Source organism: Adiantum capillus-veneris, chromosome 22 (genome assembly GCF_014529385.1).
Source record: "Adiantum capillus-veneris isolate H3 chromosome 22, ASM1452938v2, whole genome shotgun sequence".
Classification (NCBI taxonomy): Eukaryota; Viridiplantae; Streptophyta; class Polypodiopsida; order Polypodiales; family Pteridaceae; genus Adiantum; species Adiantum capillus-veneris.
Window position 1 is genome coordinate 70,708,291 of NC_140952.1, and position 15,541 is coordinate 70,723,831.

A 15,541-nucleotide genomic window follows, 5' to 3' on the forward strand; every position below is an offset into this window, starting at 1 on the left:
AATGATCAGTTTAATATAAGAAAATCATTTGGGTTGGTTAGATATTAGATTTTATGACATTACCTCTCTCTTGGAATCATAGTCGTCCTCGACTATAAAGTAGAAGAGATAAAGCCTTAGTTATTAGTCGATGTTTCTTAGTGGATAGAGGATCCCTTTTTACCCTATGACATCATTCCAAGTTGGATGACTAATCCATTTGGGGCTTAAGAGACTTAGATTCCGCAAGCATGTCTGATCTTTAGTCCATATCATAGTTCCACAGCAGAGTGACAATTTCTACTTAATGTTTGAGAGACGTCGTCAACACAAACATGATTCTAAGCAGGCATACTACTTAAATTTATGCACAAGAAAAAGAGAATTAGTCTTATAAGACAAAAATGTTGATCATTTAAAGGAAACATTTACATTTTCTTACTCTAATGTAGCATTGACAAAGTTCATACTATCTCAAGTTGTATTCCTTGCATCCATCTAGCATCTTCAAAAGGATAATTTTTGAACTTAATAAGATACCGTCAGGGATAACATTACCATGTCGTAGTACCTCCTCACCTTGTTTTTGGTTATTGTTGGTGCATATTTCACTCCATGTAACTTTGAACGAAAAGAAGAGATAGATTGCATTGCCCGAAGAAGCTTTCTGAAACTAAGAGCGCCTTTCTATATGGCCGTCAAAACCGCTTTTTTGATGGTTGGCATGTCGACTTGGATAGCGCTCTGAAATGAACATCGCAACCCCATATCGCTCATTTTCACCGGCTAGAACCAGTATATAAAACAAGCTGGTAGCCAATTGCTTTCCGTGTGTGCATTGTATTCAATTCGAAAAGGTGGGATTCAATAGGCAATCTACGGTTTCGGAGGCGAGAGACACTTCTGGAGGGTGGTTCAACCACCCCCCAAACTAGCAATAGTTCTCATCTCGACGACAACACGTTAAGCAAGCCTATGAGTTTGCCTTTTTTATTTAGGGGCACTGTCAAAGGCTCTTTTGGAGGGTCTACAGGAAGGCCCTCTACGTCAACCTTGATCTTTTGATTAATTTCCAAGATACTCAAATAACATTCTTTTACAGTAAGCCGTGTGGGGCCAAAAAGGCATGTATATACTTTCATTTCCCTATATGGAAGGCCAACTAAAAGCGCCGTTGTATAGGCTAGTGTAGGTGGAGGTCCCTCCGCACTATCTGACACGGGCATTTTCAAATGGGATCAACGGTTGGGATAATTTGGGTTAAGGCCCTCGTCAAAGTGAAGAAGCTCTGTGTAAATAAGACAGATCTTCCTTCACTTGCTTTACCATAATGGAATATTTTTCCTAATGATTTGGATTCTCTACGTTGGCCAACTGGATCTAGTGAATTGAGTGTGGTGGATTGAGTGTTTATACAGACCCGAGCTCGATTCCCACCGGCGAATTCCAAACAACGAGTGAGGCCAGGATCTGTGGCCTGCCTCTTCGGCACAAGGGATCTCTCGTCTGTCCAAAGAGAGACAACGGATCCTCGACTTTTCTGCATATGCAGCATCACCATCCTGTTTGGCTTTGGAAAAGAGAGGCTCTGCATCTTTGCGCTCTTCTGCAGGATAAGGGCCTTCCTCTTCATCGCCAGCAATGGATGCTACTAACCCTAATGTCACGTCTGCAGCTTCTTCTTTTCGGCCATCTTCACCTTCGCCATCTTCTCTGAATTCCCTCTGTGGACCACAGTATGCATCAAATCGAATGTATGCAATGAGAAATCCCAGGTACCCCGCTATGGCAACTGCGGACACAATGAGATAAGGGGTGGGCAGAGTGCCAAGCAAGTGAGTGACACACAAGACCGCGATGTCTAGCAGCACATGGAGAAGGGAAATGGCCTGGAGCTTCACACGGAAGATGCAGCAGCCCAATTGGCTGGCATCACTCGCAAGACTAACCATGGGATAAAGAGGCCCCAGTATCATGCTCATATAGCTGAATGAGAGTGAGCTCAGCAAGCGGTGCAAATCCCGCACATTTTTCTTCATGGCCTTCGGTGAGTGAAGGAGCCAGAAATGAAGAGAATACAAAATAATGTTGCCTCCAATGACCAGCAATGGAAGTGAATCAGACACATGAAATCTAGCTTGCTCACGCACAGTTCTTAGCCGAGAAAAGTATTCTCTGATGTGGACAATGACATTTGTAAATGTTAAGCACCGTAGCAGTGCAGCAAAAAGTGTGAATCCGGCCCCTATCGTGCCTGCCCAAACTTTCTGCTTGAGTGTAATGGCATTCTTGGCAATGGACTGCACAGATGTTCCGCCATTGTATGCAGCAGAGATGAGAGATGCAGCCACCGATACTTTGAATGTGTCGGACATGCTATTCAAAAAAATGCTCTCTCGAGTTAGCACCAGATAGCCACAGAACTGCAGGATAAGCATGGGGACGCCCTCCATAGCACTTCCCAAAATGCAATAGAGCCCATTCATTTCTGCAGATCTGAGTTCTGGCACCCTGCAAAAATCGTCCAGAGAACAATGTTGATTAGGAGCTGACCTGCCACGCATGCTGATATGAAAAACTTTAAATTGGCTTTTCAAAAATGGAGATTTGGACACAAGGGGGAATGAACACTTAAGAAGAGACTGTGAAAGCAACCTGCAATGCCGGCAGTCCTGTTAGGTGATTGGCCTGAACCATAGGACACTCCGAAACCTTATGGCTCAACAGGGAACCTCTCAATGTATAAGACATGAAAGGTAAATATGTCAGAAGGCGAAAGCTCTCAATGCTAAAGACTTGTGCTGGCTCTCCATTGTACAAAGGAGATTGTTTCTAGAATGGCACTTCGTGATGAAATTGCAGAGAGGACAATCCAAAAACTGTGTATCTCTGTCAGAGTGTGCAATGGAAGAGAAACACATGAGAATGCCGGGAATTCAATCACTCCACAGGCAGAATGATACAAGATGGTCAAAGTGTGGACGAGGGCCGCATTGAGTCGGGCAGAACCTCTAAAAGACCCAACATAGAAAATCCACAAAATTAATAAAATGGACACAATGTCTAGTGCAACCCCTACATGTGGCTAGAAACCCTACCAAAAGGGTGACCAACACACAACTAAGGGCCTAAGTGCACTTGAGAAAAGTTGAAAGCAAGGGTGAAAGATTGTGGAAGGTGAACATAAAGCTCTAACAATATCTACAAGTCTGCTTAATTCCAAAGCGGATGAAGCATGCAACTTGATCAACATACCGAAAAACAAACTTATAAAGTCCATCAAGGTGGCCACATGAAGAGTCCAATACAGTCATTATCTGTTAGGGATCGCATGTGGAGATTCCCTTGGAAGAGGGAATCATGTGTTTCAGGTGAGTCACTCTTCATGACTATCCACTTCACGACGTGATCCACTACTCTCTACAATTTCCACAGCATATACATAAATGACTTGCAATTACAAGAACATACCCAAAGAAAAAGAAAAACAACATAAAGGCAGATATCAAACGGATATCAAAATGAGAGATGTCTCAATTTCAGGCTTTCTACAAGAAATCCTGAAATTGCTTGCAGACAAAGGATCATGAAGCAGAGATTGGAGCCATGACTCTTGACAAAAAAATCACAAAAACATGTGCACATCACTTGCAGACAAAGCTTCATGAAGCAGAGATTGGAGCCATGACTCTTGACAAAAAAATGATGAAAACAAAATGCATAAAGTTCTGCATATCTAATACGACCGTATCGTAACCAAATCGACATGATTTCTAGCCTTATTTAATTAAGAAATGGATGGACAAGAAATGTCTGAAGATCAGAAGTTACCCTGCACAGCTGAGAGTGCGCCAGAGGAGGTTCGAGAGTCGGTAGAGATGGATCAAGGGCAGAAAATAAGCAGCACAAAGTGGGGCATCACTGTGTTTAAATTTGAGCTTGAAGAGAATAGCGTTCAGAGAGTGGCAGCACACCATAATTGCAAGCAGGGCATAGAAGTAGCCTGCCAGCTCACTAGTCTGGTGCCGACAGGTTGCATCGCAGCTACGAGCCCCCCCTGCCTCACGCCTTGAAAGGCTGACAAAGCGTTGTGAATATTCCACTACCACAACTAGATTGCTGCCAAAGTCGAAGAGATACGTGCCCGCCGACAACAGAATGCTGCTGACAACCACTACGTTTTGCAAAGGAGCAGCCATTGCTAGCAGACCGTTGCAAACACGAGAGGCCCGTACTCTGCGCACTGCCTCATATCTCACTTACTGTATGATGCGGTGAGGGGCTGATTTTGCTCACTACATAGCCATCTCTGTTTATAAGAAGCAATCTACTGGAGGGAAGTCCCATTGATCTATCAAGCCCCGAGCTTTAACCCTGGCTATGCCGGTGAGCTTTCCTCCTACTTCAATTCCCTGCTTTTTGCATAAGCAGGAAGCATTACCGTCATCTTAGTCTCCATGGCCTCTTATTACAACTGCCTGCAAGAAGAAGCATACAAAACACGCATAAAGAGCAGGCTGCGGGTAGACTCGTCTGTGTGTTGTCCTCGATAGTGCCGACTATAAATTGACAGGGTTGAGAAAGTGCTGCCCCGCAGAAGGCGGGCGCCAGGAGGCTGTCGCTTTCTAGGTGTGGGTGCGTTCAGACTGCCGCAACTCCAGCCATTAGATGACGTGACCACGCCACGCGGCTGTTGATCATGGGCAGTCCTACTCCATTTGGGGGAAAAATATGGTTTGACCTTTTGACCTCCTGAGTCCTCATCTCAAGGCGAATGTCTTACCACAACACTAAAATGCATACGAATTGTTATGCAAGAAAATAGGTAGCATTATATTAAGCAGTTTTTGGCATACATGCGTTCCTAGTTCACACCGAGTTTACATCAAATTTCACACCACCAAAATGCACTGCACATACCTTGCAGAGTTCACCTGCAAGTTCAAAACGAGTTCATATTTGCCCAAGTTTACAATTACTTTACATCAAGTTCACATTCCAGATAGATGGTTGTGATTCTCACTAACATGCACGTCGATTTTTTACCATAGATCCCCTCTAAAACTGAGAGTTTGTCAATTTACTAGGAGGACAACGTCACTCCACGGAGGTATCGGGTTCCAGTCGTGTTGAAGCAAGCGGGATATCAGTCGCAGGTCCTTTTTGCATTTTCTTGGACCTTTACCACCTCGAGGTCAGTGTGGATAAGTCTACGTCATGGATCCCTCAACTTCATCCCGTGTCACTTAGAGAGAGAGTGTGTGTGTGTGTGTGCGTGTGTTTGTGTGTGTAGGTAGCTTTCAATATAGAGAGCAGGTATCATCACATCATTACAAGTACAGTAAATGAATTCTTTAAACAAAAGATACTTCCAGTATGTTGAACACATTTCAAAAAAAAAATTGCTCTCAAAAAAATGAATATTCCTTCTCGTCAACTAAACAGGCGACGAGCTGTAGTCTCCTGGATCCCGTAGGGTTTGTTGCTTCGGTGCTATTGCCCGGATGCCGCTTTGGCGAGCATGCAAGAGATAAAGTGCAGGCAGCCAGGCCTAGGTAGGAGCGCAGGGTTCACGAGGGATGACATGGTAGAGAATGAGCAGTTCAGCAGGTCGACGAGGCAAGGGACTTCTAATTTTTTTTAAACATGATGAATCGCCTGAATTGCAACTCGGTGTGGTGGCTCAGCTGGTTAGCCTAGAAGTTATTAGGTATGCTCTACTCAAAGGGTTGAGTTCGATCCCTCAATTGTCCTTTTACAGGTTCTGGTCTTCAAAGGGTCGTCGATGAGATCCGCATGGAATCTGTGTAGAATTGAATATATTAAGGAAGTAGCCAGTATGTGTGTAGAAGAAGGTAATTACAACAGAGTACTTATAAAAGAATTTGTGTGCAGAATATAGAAAGCTCCACAAATGATATGTGCATCCATTATGAGACAAGGACAAGTTATTACTTAACTCATAGACTGGAGGTGTCTTATAAGTGAGGCACTTGTTATTGACGGCCACTATATGCTATACAAATCAAAGGAAAAAACTTATATTGCCCATAACCAGAGTGGGAAGGTCCATGTGGAATTGGTTAGCGCACTATGGCCCAATGAGCGAATCTTGTAAGTTGAACGCCTCGGGATCAAAGACCAACATCTTCATATAAATCTGAAGGTCCTCCATGAGAGAGAATATAGGTAGGATTATGACAATTAGTACTCATAGTGGGGTGGTGAGGGAGTGGGGGTGATGGAGGAGGTGGGGAAGGTGGCAGGCATGCAAGAGGTTTTTTCTGATAGATCCCGCCATGCAGGGCTTGAGTCAATATAAGGGGATAGTGAATTCGTGTAAGGTGGTACCTTGAATTTACCCCCCTTCTTTAATTGCATGATGGTTCCCCACATCTTATTGTACCCTTATAGATTTGCCAAAAATCCTTAATAAACTGTAACTTAAAAATAAGGGGGGGTTCCTTCCATATTCTCAAATGAAGCAAAAATTGGTGTGTGTAACCAAGCTCCTTCCAACCCACACTAGAATAGGATCAAATTTTGACTTGGAGAGTCCACTAATGGGGGCACTAGGCCCCCATTAGGGACCTAGTGCCCACATTTTGAGGGGGGACGGTTATGGAGCAAGCTCAACGGAGCGAGCTTTGGAGCGAGCTTTTTTTTTTTTGGAGGGCCACCACCACTACCTCCCATTGCCGCCCCTTAGCACCCATCGCCACCACCACCTAAGTCCACCACCGGTGGTTAGTAGTACTAGCTTAGTGCCACCATGAGCCGTCTCTAATCCTACCACCACCACCCATTGCTGCCCCTCCCCACCATTGGAGTAGCCAAGGACCTCCTCTCTCTCTCTCTCTCTCTCTCTCTCTCTCTCTCTCTCTCTCTCTCTCTCTCCTTTCTCTCTCTCTCTCTCTCTCTCAAATGCCAAGGCACTAGAAATTTTGCTAGTGCCTTGGGTCTCTTTGTATCAAACCAAGTCTCCCTCTCATGATCCCTCCAACCCATCCACTCTCATGTCCCCTCCTCTCTCTCTCTCTCTCTCTCTCTCTCTCTCTCTCTCTCTCTCTCTCTCTCATCCCCCCACCTCTCTCTCTGTGCTCACACTTCTCTCCAGCCCTTTCCTTCCCTTTCTTCCCCTCCCTCTCTCTCTCTCTCTCTCTCTCTCTCTCTCTCTCTCTCTCTCTCTCTCTCTCTCTCACACACACACACACACACACACACACACACACACATGCTTGAGCCTATCCCCTTGTCAGTGATACACACTATCATAGCCATTTGGCTCAGCTCCTACTTCCTTCGATGTGAGACAGGACGTTAGGCCCAATGGAAAAGAATCAATTTGATTGTGCACATTTTATGCTCACTGCAAGTTTGAGAGTCTGAGTACCACACACTACTAGAGTGCTCGGCTTTTGGTCACATCCAAACTTGCTTCCCTCACATTTTTAGCCATGACTTGGACCTATACACTTTCCTCTCCCATCCACAGTATGGGCTCTCCATTGTGACTCTCATCACCACAATTTTGGATTATCGAGTATCACTCATCAGCCACACACATACTACATCACATGTAACATTGGTCCCATAGGTCATATTTGACCTCCGATAATGATAATAAAATCTCTCTCTTCTCTCTCTCTCTCTCTCTCTCTCTCTCTCTCTCTCTCTCTCTGACGAGTCTGATGATTGAGTTGAATCATGCCTTGAGCTTGTTAATGCAAGCTTTGAGATTGCGATTCTCTTCCATGACACAATTGAGGGCCGTTTGGAGGTGTTCAATGAGCCAAGCTTGCTTCGAGCTGCCAGGACAACCGCAAAGCTCGATCGTGTCCTCACAAGGTTTTGGGGTTGTAGTCTTCTCTTTGGTTGTCATATCGCCCACGATGAGACTGGGTTGGCTTGTAGCGTAGGAACACCGGCTAAAGTGTGTGAGTGTGTAGACTAGTGTAAACCTAAAAGATAATGTATGTGGTGGCCGCGTTGGCTAGGGTCGACTGTAGAGAGAGAGAGAGAGAGAGAGAGAGAGAGAGAGAGAGAGAGGAAGGGCCAATAGAAAGAAAAGAGGGAGAGGGGGGGAGGGATTGTGAGAGGGAGAGAGGGGGAGGGATTGTGTGAGAGAGAGAGGGGGAGAGCATTGGCTTTTTTTGTTTCATATAAAGAGGAAAAAAGGAATGGAAAGGAGTTTAAGTTAAAAAAAAGGCTCTCCCAAGCAAAGCAATAGCGATATGCTTTAAAAAAAAAAAACCCAATCCCCCTCTCTCCCTCTCACAATCCCTCCCCCCCCCCTCTCTCCCCACTCGCCCTCTCCAACCCCCCTATTAATGTTTAAAAAAACAGGGTATAGTGTTTTCAACCGGCTAAAACTGTAAAATCTCGATAATATGTTGAGAGGTCCTTAAAGAAAACTGTGAAATTCACAAGTTTAAGTGTAAATACCGACAAAATCTTCAATTTCTGACCTAAAAATCGAGAGAATTTCAAGTTTTCCCTTATTTTCTTCAGTTAGGAAAAATGTATTTCTCTGGCGCTATCCCTGTCTCTCTCTCTCTCTCTCTCTCTCTCTCTCTCTCTCTCTCTCTTCTTTCCATTACTCTCTCTAAGCCCCCTATCTCTCTCTACCCCCCCCCTACCTCTCTCTCTCTCTCTCTCTCTCTCTCTCTCTCTCTCTCTCTCTCTCTCACCCCATCTCCTCTTCTCTCCCCCCCTCCCGCAAATCCTCTTCTCTATCTCTCTCTCCCTCCCTCCCGATCACCTCTCTCTCTCTCTCTCTCTCTCTCTCTCTCTCTGTCTCTCTCTTTTCTATCTCTCTTTCCTTTTGTCCAGTAAGAGAGAGAGAGAGAGAGAGAGAGAGAGAGAGAGAGAGAGACGGAGCAAGCAAGAGAGAAGAAAAGAAGAAGATAATTTTAATGTCGTAGGAAACTATCCCAAGAGACCTTAAAGATCTATCCAATAAGGAGAGTTTGGGGGGGGGGGGGGGGGGGGGGGGGGGGGGGGGGGGGAGGGGGGGGGGATTGAGGATATATATATATATATATATAGAGAGAGAGAGAGAGAGAGAGAGAGAGAGAGAGGATGGGGAGAGAAAGAGAAGGGAGAAGAAGGGGAAAGACAGGGGCCGAGAGAGGGGCAAGCGGAGAGGGAGAGGGGGGGGGGGGAACGGGTTAGAGAGAGAGAGATAGGGGGAATGAGAGAGGAAAATGGGAGGGGGGGAGAGAGAGAGAGAGAGAGAGAGAGAGAGAGAGAGAGAGAGAGAGAGATTATATAGTGATAGGGAAAGAGAGAGAAAGAAGAGGAGAATCTTGAGGAAGACGGGCGATTGCTGGAGGAGGGAGGGCGGCTAGAGGAGTAGATGGAGAGAGAGGAGGTGGAGGAGGAAGCTGAGGAGGAGGAGCAAGGGAAGAGGAGGAAGCACATGGGCGGCAAGAGGAGGAAGGGGAGGTAGGGAGGCAGGTCCTCCAAAAAAAAAAGCTCGCTCCAAATCTCACTTGAAGACATAACTCGTTTTGAGGCATGAATTGACTTTTTTGAACTTACAAGATTATAGTTCCTCTGAAGAATCCAAGTACTTATAAATGATCCACCAAAGTTTGATTCGTTCAAAACCGTTGATGCAGAAAAGCACGTACAAGGTCCTTGATGTCTTTGCTTTCTTGCTCTGTTGAATGATTTTTGAATATGATGGGTTTGATTTGGGAGAGGATGACTTTATGAGCCCATCCTAAAGGTCTGTTGCTGCTTCTGTGAATAAATTTGAGAACCTTTACTAGCACCATCAATTCCTTATTTATCTTGATTTCAAAGAATGTCATCAAAGTACAAACAGGAATTTAAAAGTATGTTAATCTTGCTTTTCACATCGGCATCGGTCCTATCATTGGATCGGAAGTGTCGTTGTGAAACGTTAAACCAACAAGCACTATTTTTGTTCACTTCGGCATTGGTTCTATTTTGGACCGGAAGTGTCATTGTTGAACATGGTTGTTTACGTTCAATTCACAGGCAGCTCTATTAGTCTTTCCGTCGGCATCGGTTCTATTATTGGACTAGGAGTGTTGTTGTGCAAGCTAATAGGCTGCTTTCTATGTTTTGTGTGTGATATATGTGCTTTTAGACTAGTTTGGTGTTGCTTTTGGCATCAACTCTACTATTGGGTTGGAGGTGTCGTTAGTTTCATTGAATGATACCCTGGTTTTTAGGCTACTTCAGTGTTGCTTTCAGCATCATTTCTACTATTGGGTTGGAGATATCGTTAGATTCATTGAATGATACCCTGCTTTTTAGGCTAGTTTGGTGCTGCTTTCAGCATCAGGTGCACCATTGGGCTGGAGATGTTGTTAGTTTCATCGAACGATGTCTTTCTTTTTAGGCTTAGTTTGGTGTTGCTATCGGCATCAACACTATTATTGGGCTGGAGGTGTCGTTTTACAAAAGATGCTGGAGGTGTCATTAGTCCCATTGATTGATGCCCTACTCTTTAAGCTAGTGTTGTTGTTAGTTTCAATGAATGAATTTATATTTGTTATAAAATTTCAAGTTATGTTGTCTTTAAAAGTCACAAAATATGTTATCATTGTAGCATAGATGGATCCTGTGGAAATGAAGGAGTTAAAAACAAAGATCAGAATTCTCATGGTCACATATATATGTGCCCTAGCCATGGAGGAGATCATCTCTACATTAGAGAGTGAGACGTGTAGAGAGCATTTCTTTGATGTCAAAATTGAAGCAGTTCGGATACACTTCTCAGTTTACAATGCAAAGGCTATGCGTAGGCTAATGGGGATAGAGTTGTGGGCAATATGACACAATGCTTATGAGACTTGGGCATTGATGCACTAGCCGAGAAAAGCTACAACATTGGACTAATGTATGGTGTGCAGAGAGATCAAAATCAAAAAGAGTGCGCAATATTGATGCGCAAGATGTCCACAGTCACAAATCTAGAACCATATTTTTTTATGAAGCTTCCTCTCAAGATGCAGTAGTGGGAAGGTCTGATGCACAAGCAAGGGTGGACCATGAGGATTTAGTGTGCACTCGCTTTATGTCCCATTATGCCATTGGTGTTTACCTCACACCCGAAGCTATCAAGCATGTTGTGGTTTAAACTTAAGTTTTTATCGCTCACTGAAGACATTGTAAATGTGTTTCTCACATACATGGATGAACGTGAGAAATCCAAAAAAGCATACGCCTGCTTGCACGCACTTGCAGATGCAACTGGCCCAAATGAACAAGCAAGAGTTTTCGCGGGGATCAGTGAGTGGGCATCAGAAAACGACAAGCAATGGAAAGACATCAACAAAGATGTCACCATAGAGATGGTGGCTGACTGTGTCTAAATTCTCCATCCACAATGGGAGATTAAAGCTGGACAAATGTGCTATGCCAAAAATTTGCATGCACGCCGAGTCCATATACCTTGCATGCACAGGGAGTACACTAAACCACAGGGATTGTCCCTTTGTGGATTGCAAAGATGTTATACGTGTAGTATGTCCAAAATGAGCAAGTGGACTTTAGCAGCAGGGCCCCCAATAAGAGCATAGTGGATATCCAAAGTCAGACTGTTACAATATCAAGAGAGGATCTAAGATATGCATTGGCCAGTGCCACTATGCAAACACATGACGTTGTGGAGGAATTGCAAACACAGATTCGTACCTCAACACAGACGACGGGTGAAGGTGACACAAGTAACTCCAAAGTGTTACAGAGAGACATCAAGCTCCTTAGGAGTTTTCATGTAGCTCCGCTTCCATGATGGAAAAAAGAACAAAAGGATGTAGAATAGGCTAATTGAAGCCTATATTTATTGAGCATTGATCAGGGCTTGATCACAAGCAAGCTCAATGCTAAATGTATGCCAGATGTGGCTTAAAAGGGCCAAAGTTGTCTTGTTAGTGCTAAAAGTGGAGATTTTTGAAGCTGTCAAAATTGGAAGTTTATAAACTAAGAATGTATTACTCAGAATGCTCCATTTGCCTATCTTACGGCTCGTTAATTGGAGCTACGACGAGAAAGTTATAACAGATTGAAGTTAGAATAGTTGCAAATCCTTATCGGATTGGGTAGTTCTAGATGAAGGTTCGGGGAAATTTTGAGTGCATGAGCCTAAAGTGATCATCATATGGTGGACTTTGATCTTTTTGGATCGCCAATCAAAATTTTGGTTGCCAATATATTTCCAGTTGAAGTTTCACAGGGGACTAGTGCTATGCCAGGTTGGTCGACTTAGTCAATCTGCCATATGGGAGTTTTTGGGCTTCGGCCAGATTCTAGAATGTGGTGTGCATTGTATGAAATCAATAGGATTTGGAGCCTAGATTGGTAAGATAGTAAATCTTGAAGTTGGCGTCAATATCGACAGGGAGGTACCACAAGACTTTTTCTAGATTTAGGGTTGTCGATTCGAGGCCTCGGGAAGGATGAAATGCGGTAAGTTTTGGAAGGATTGAAGTCCAGGACGGTGGATTCCAGTGGGTTTTGATGGCTTGGCAACTGGGTTTGTGAGCAATAGAAGGCAAGCAGTAAAACATAGGGGGGAAATGCATTCTTTTAAATGAGGTTTTGAAATTTTTTGGAGTGCTTTGGAGGTCTGGTGAATACAGAGGCACCACATGGCAGGGACATTAGTCCATAAGCAAAGTCCGAGGCCCGATGTGCATGGTATATGAGATGGGGTGAGTATGCTCCTTGGTATCATTGGAGAGGGCTTGAGCTCCCTTGCGTGGTCGGCTATGGAGGTATCTGCTGTGAGTGTTGCGACCATTGATGGTAGTGGTGCCTGGCGGCGGCTGTCAATCATAGGCTGCCCGATGGGTGGCACACATCGCTAATGATGTGGCAGTTTAGAGGGTTTTTCAAGCACTTGTAAGGGCCCCTTTCTTTTGACGAGCAAGTTGGGGAGCACTGACAACTTCATCAATGCTCCAAATAGAGAAAGGGAGTGCTTGTGCATGCCTTGGGAACCGATGGTCAAAAATAGCAAGTGGACGGTCCCATGTAAAAGTGAATCTAAAAGAGGCAGTCATGCAAAAATATAAGAGGGGAGACTCACACGCCCATGTAAAAGAAAATTTTGGGAAATTGAAGAGTTTTTCTTTTTGGCAATCAAACACAAAAAGAGAAGTTTTAGAGAGTTCTTGAGGACAATCAGAGGGAGGGTTTGTAGAGTTCTCGAGGGCAATTGAGTAGAGAAGAGAAACACGGAGAGGAAGGTCTTTTGATCATCTTTGTGGAGAGCTCCACCATCATTATTGAGCACTCCATCATCTTCATCGGGTGCTCTATACAGTTTATGCTAAGCTAGCTTTGCTAAACTATTGTCAAGGGAGCTTAAAATCCTTAATTTTTATTTAATCCAACTAACGGTGCCGTTAATGGCTTGCCTTGGTAACCTAGTGTGGATTCTTGTCCGTGCTATCAAGTTCAATTGTTCTCTGCTTCATTTTTCTTTGCAAAGTGTTTATTGATCAACTGTGCGGTGTTGTGCATCTCTACCTTCTCTCTTTTCCCACAGCCAGCAGCCCAACGTTCTCCCGGTTCGCCTTTCAAACCCCATATCCCCCAAAAGTGTGACCTCCATGAGATGGAGAAATGGTGTCAACAACAATCTATCATGACTATGATGGAGCATCCCAACACATTGCGGCCACCTCCAACTTATACAGAAGATGCAGAGGGTCCTTGCCCGATTTGTGAACACATTTTTGTAATGGAAATGGCCTATGAACTTTGAGAATAACGAAATTAAGAGAATTAGAGTGAGCATTTTTGTGAGACTACTTTGAGAACATAGAGGGTGTACTTAATTAGCGGTAGCAACATAACCATTATACTAAATTAACTTGGCATGAACAATACTTTTGCAAGAGAGAGTTATAGAACTTGACAACACTTGAGGACCGGATTTACTTGGAGCCGGCGGTCCCCCTCCAAAAGGCTTTTGTATTATAGATTCTCCCATAATGAGAGACTTAGTACAATACAAGCTTTGTGTTCCTTAATACCTAATCGATGCAATGAAGATGGAATGCTTCATGCATCAAAATTATTCCATTAATCAACTTAATGAAAGCATTAACTTGTTCTCGGCCTCAGTCCCAAGACCTCAAACACCTCTAAAGGTGGAGAGAGCTAGCATGGAATGAGGGTAGGGAAGAGGAAGAAGAAGTAACATACGAGAAAGAAGTACCTTCCTCACCATATATTACTCTTATAGCTTAGCATAGCATAGTAATATAGATATTAGAGAAGATGAACATGCCATTGAAGCTTGGCTCTTGGTTGGATTTGCATTCCATAGCCAAGAGTTTTTGGTGTAGGCTCTCAACTTCTCAAGCTTGGAGAAGGAGATGGAGTTCTTTGATTCGCACCATCAAAGTGTGTGTGTGATTGTGATAATTAGAATAAGGATGCCCAAATCAGTCCCCCTCTCATGCTTGGTTGACCTCTGTGTGTGTGTGTGTGTGTGTGTGTGTGTGTTTTGTATTATTTGATTATATCATTTGGACAAGTGTCTTCTTTTCCCTCTTTGAGAGAAAGAGCTTAATTATTTATTTGAATGCATCTAAATTCTATTGGACCCCTTTAAAGCCTATGCAATAGGATTCAAGCACATCATGAGTTAAAATGGGGAGGATCTTGACATGTGTCTTTTATGCTTCTTAAGAGATCATGTTGGAACTGAACACTTCAAGCATCTTAGTCATTTAAGCATGACAAGCACCTCAAGCCTCGGCAAGGTTTCCACAAACACCTAAGCACCTTAGTCAGCAAAGCACGACAAGCACCTCAAACTTGAGTAGGGTCCCCACCTCAAGGTCAACCCCAACTTGCTTAAGGTTCTAGGTCTAAGGACTTCTAACACTGACCTTTGGAGGACTTTAATGAAGCTAACCCTACGGTCTTCTAATCTCCATAATATGAAAATGTCTATATTCTACGTCTTGTTCCCATTCATCTGCCCCATATTAAATGATCAGTTCAATATGAGAAAGTCTTTTTGGGATTGGTAGATATTAGATTTTATGACATAAACTCTCTCTTGAAACCATAGTCGTGCTCGACTATGAGGTAGAAGAGATAAAGTCTTAGTCATTAGTCTACGTTTCTTAGCGGGTAGAGGATCCTTTTTACCCTTTGACATCATTCCAGAATGGATGACTGGTCCATTTGGTGCTTGGGAGACTTAGCTGCCGCAAGCATGTCTACTCTTTAGTCCACATCATACTCCCAAAGTAGAGTGACAAATTCTACTTGGTGTCTGAGTGACGTCATCATCACAAACCTGATTCTAAGCATGCATACTATTTAAATTTGTGCACAAAAAAGGCTTAGTCTTATAAGAAAAAACATTATTCATTTAGAAATCATTTACATTTGCTTACTCTAGTGTAGCATTGTAAGCATTGACAAGGTTCCTACTTTTCTTAAGCTGTATCCTTGCATTTATCTAGCATCTTCAAAAGGATAGTTTTTAAATTTAATAAGATATTGTCGGATAGTATTTCTATGTCTTAGTACCTTGGCTTCGTGTTAAAGAATCGAT

The 15,541-nt window shown here is 43.6% G+C and overlaps 1 protein-coding gene across 1 annotated transcript; it reads right to left on the minus strand.

Moving 5' to 3' along the window:
* Window positions 1-321: 321 nt before the first annotated feature.
* LOC147429559 (uncharacterized) lies at window positions 322-4,788 on the minus strand. The gene is made up of 2 exons (XM_086495807.1): window positions 3,811-4,788; window positions 322-2,490 (listed from the first exon to the last, which is right to left on the minus strand). The coding sequence occupies exons 1-2, from the start codon at window positions 4,176-4,178 to the stop codon at window positions 1,341-1,343; spliced, it is 1,518 nt and encodes a 505-aa protein (XP_086351933.1). The 5' UTR covers window positions 4,179-4,788; the 3' UTR covers window positions 322-1,340.
* Window positions 4,789-15,541: the final 10,753 nt, after the last annotated feature.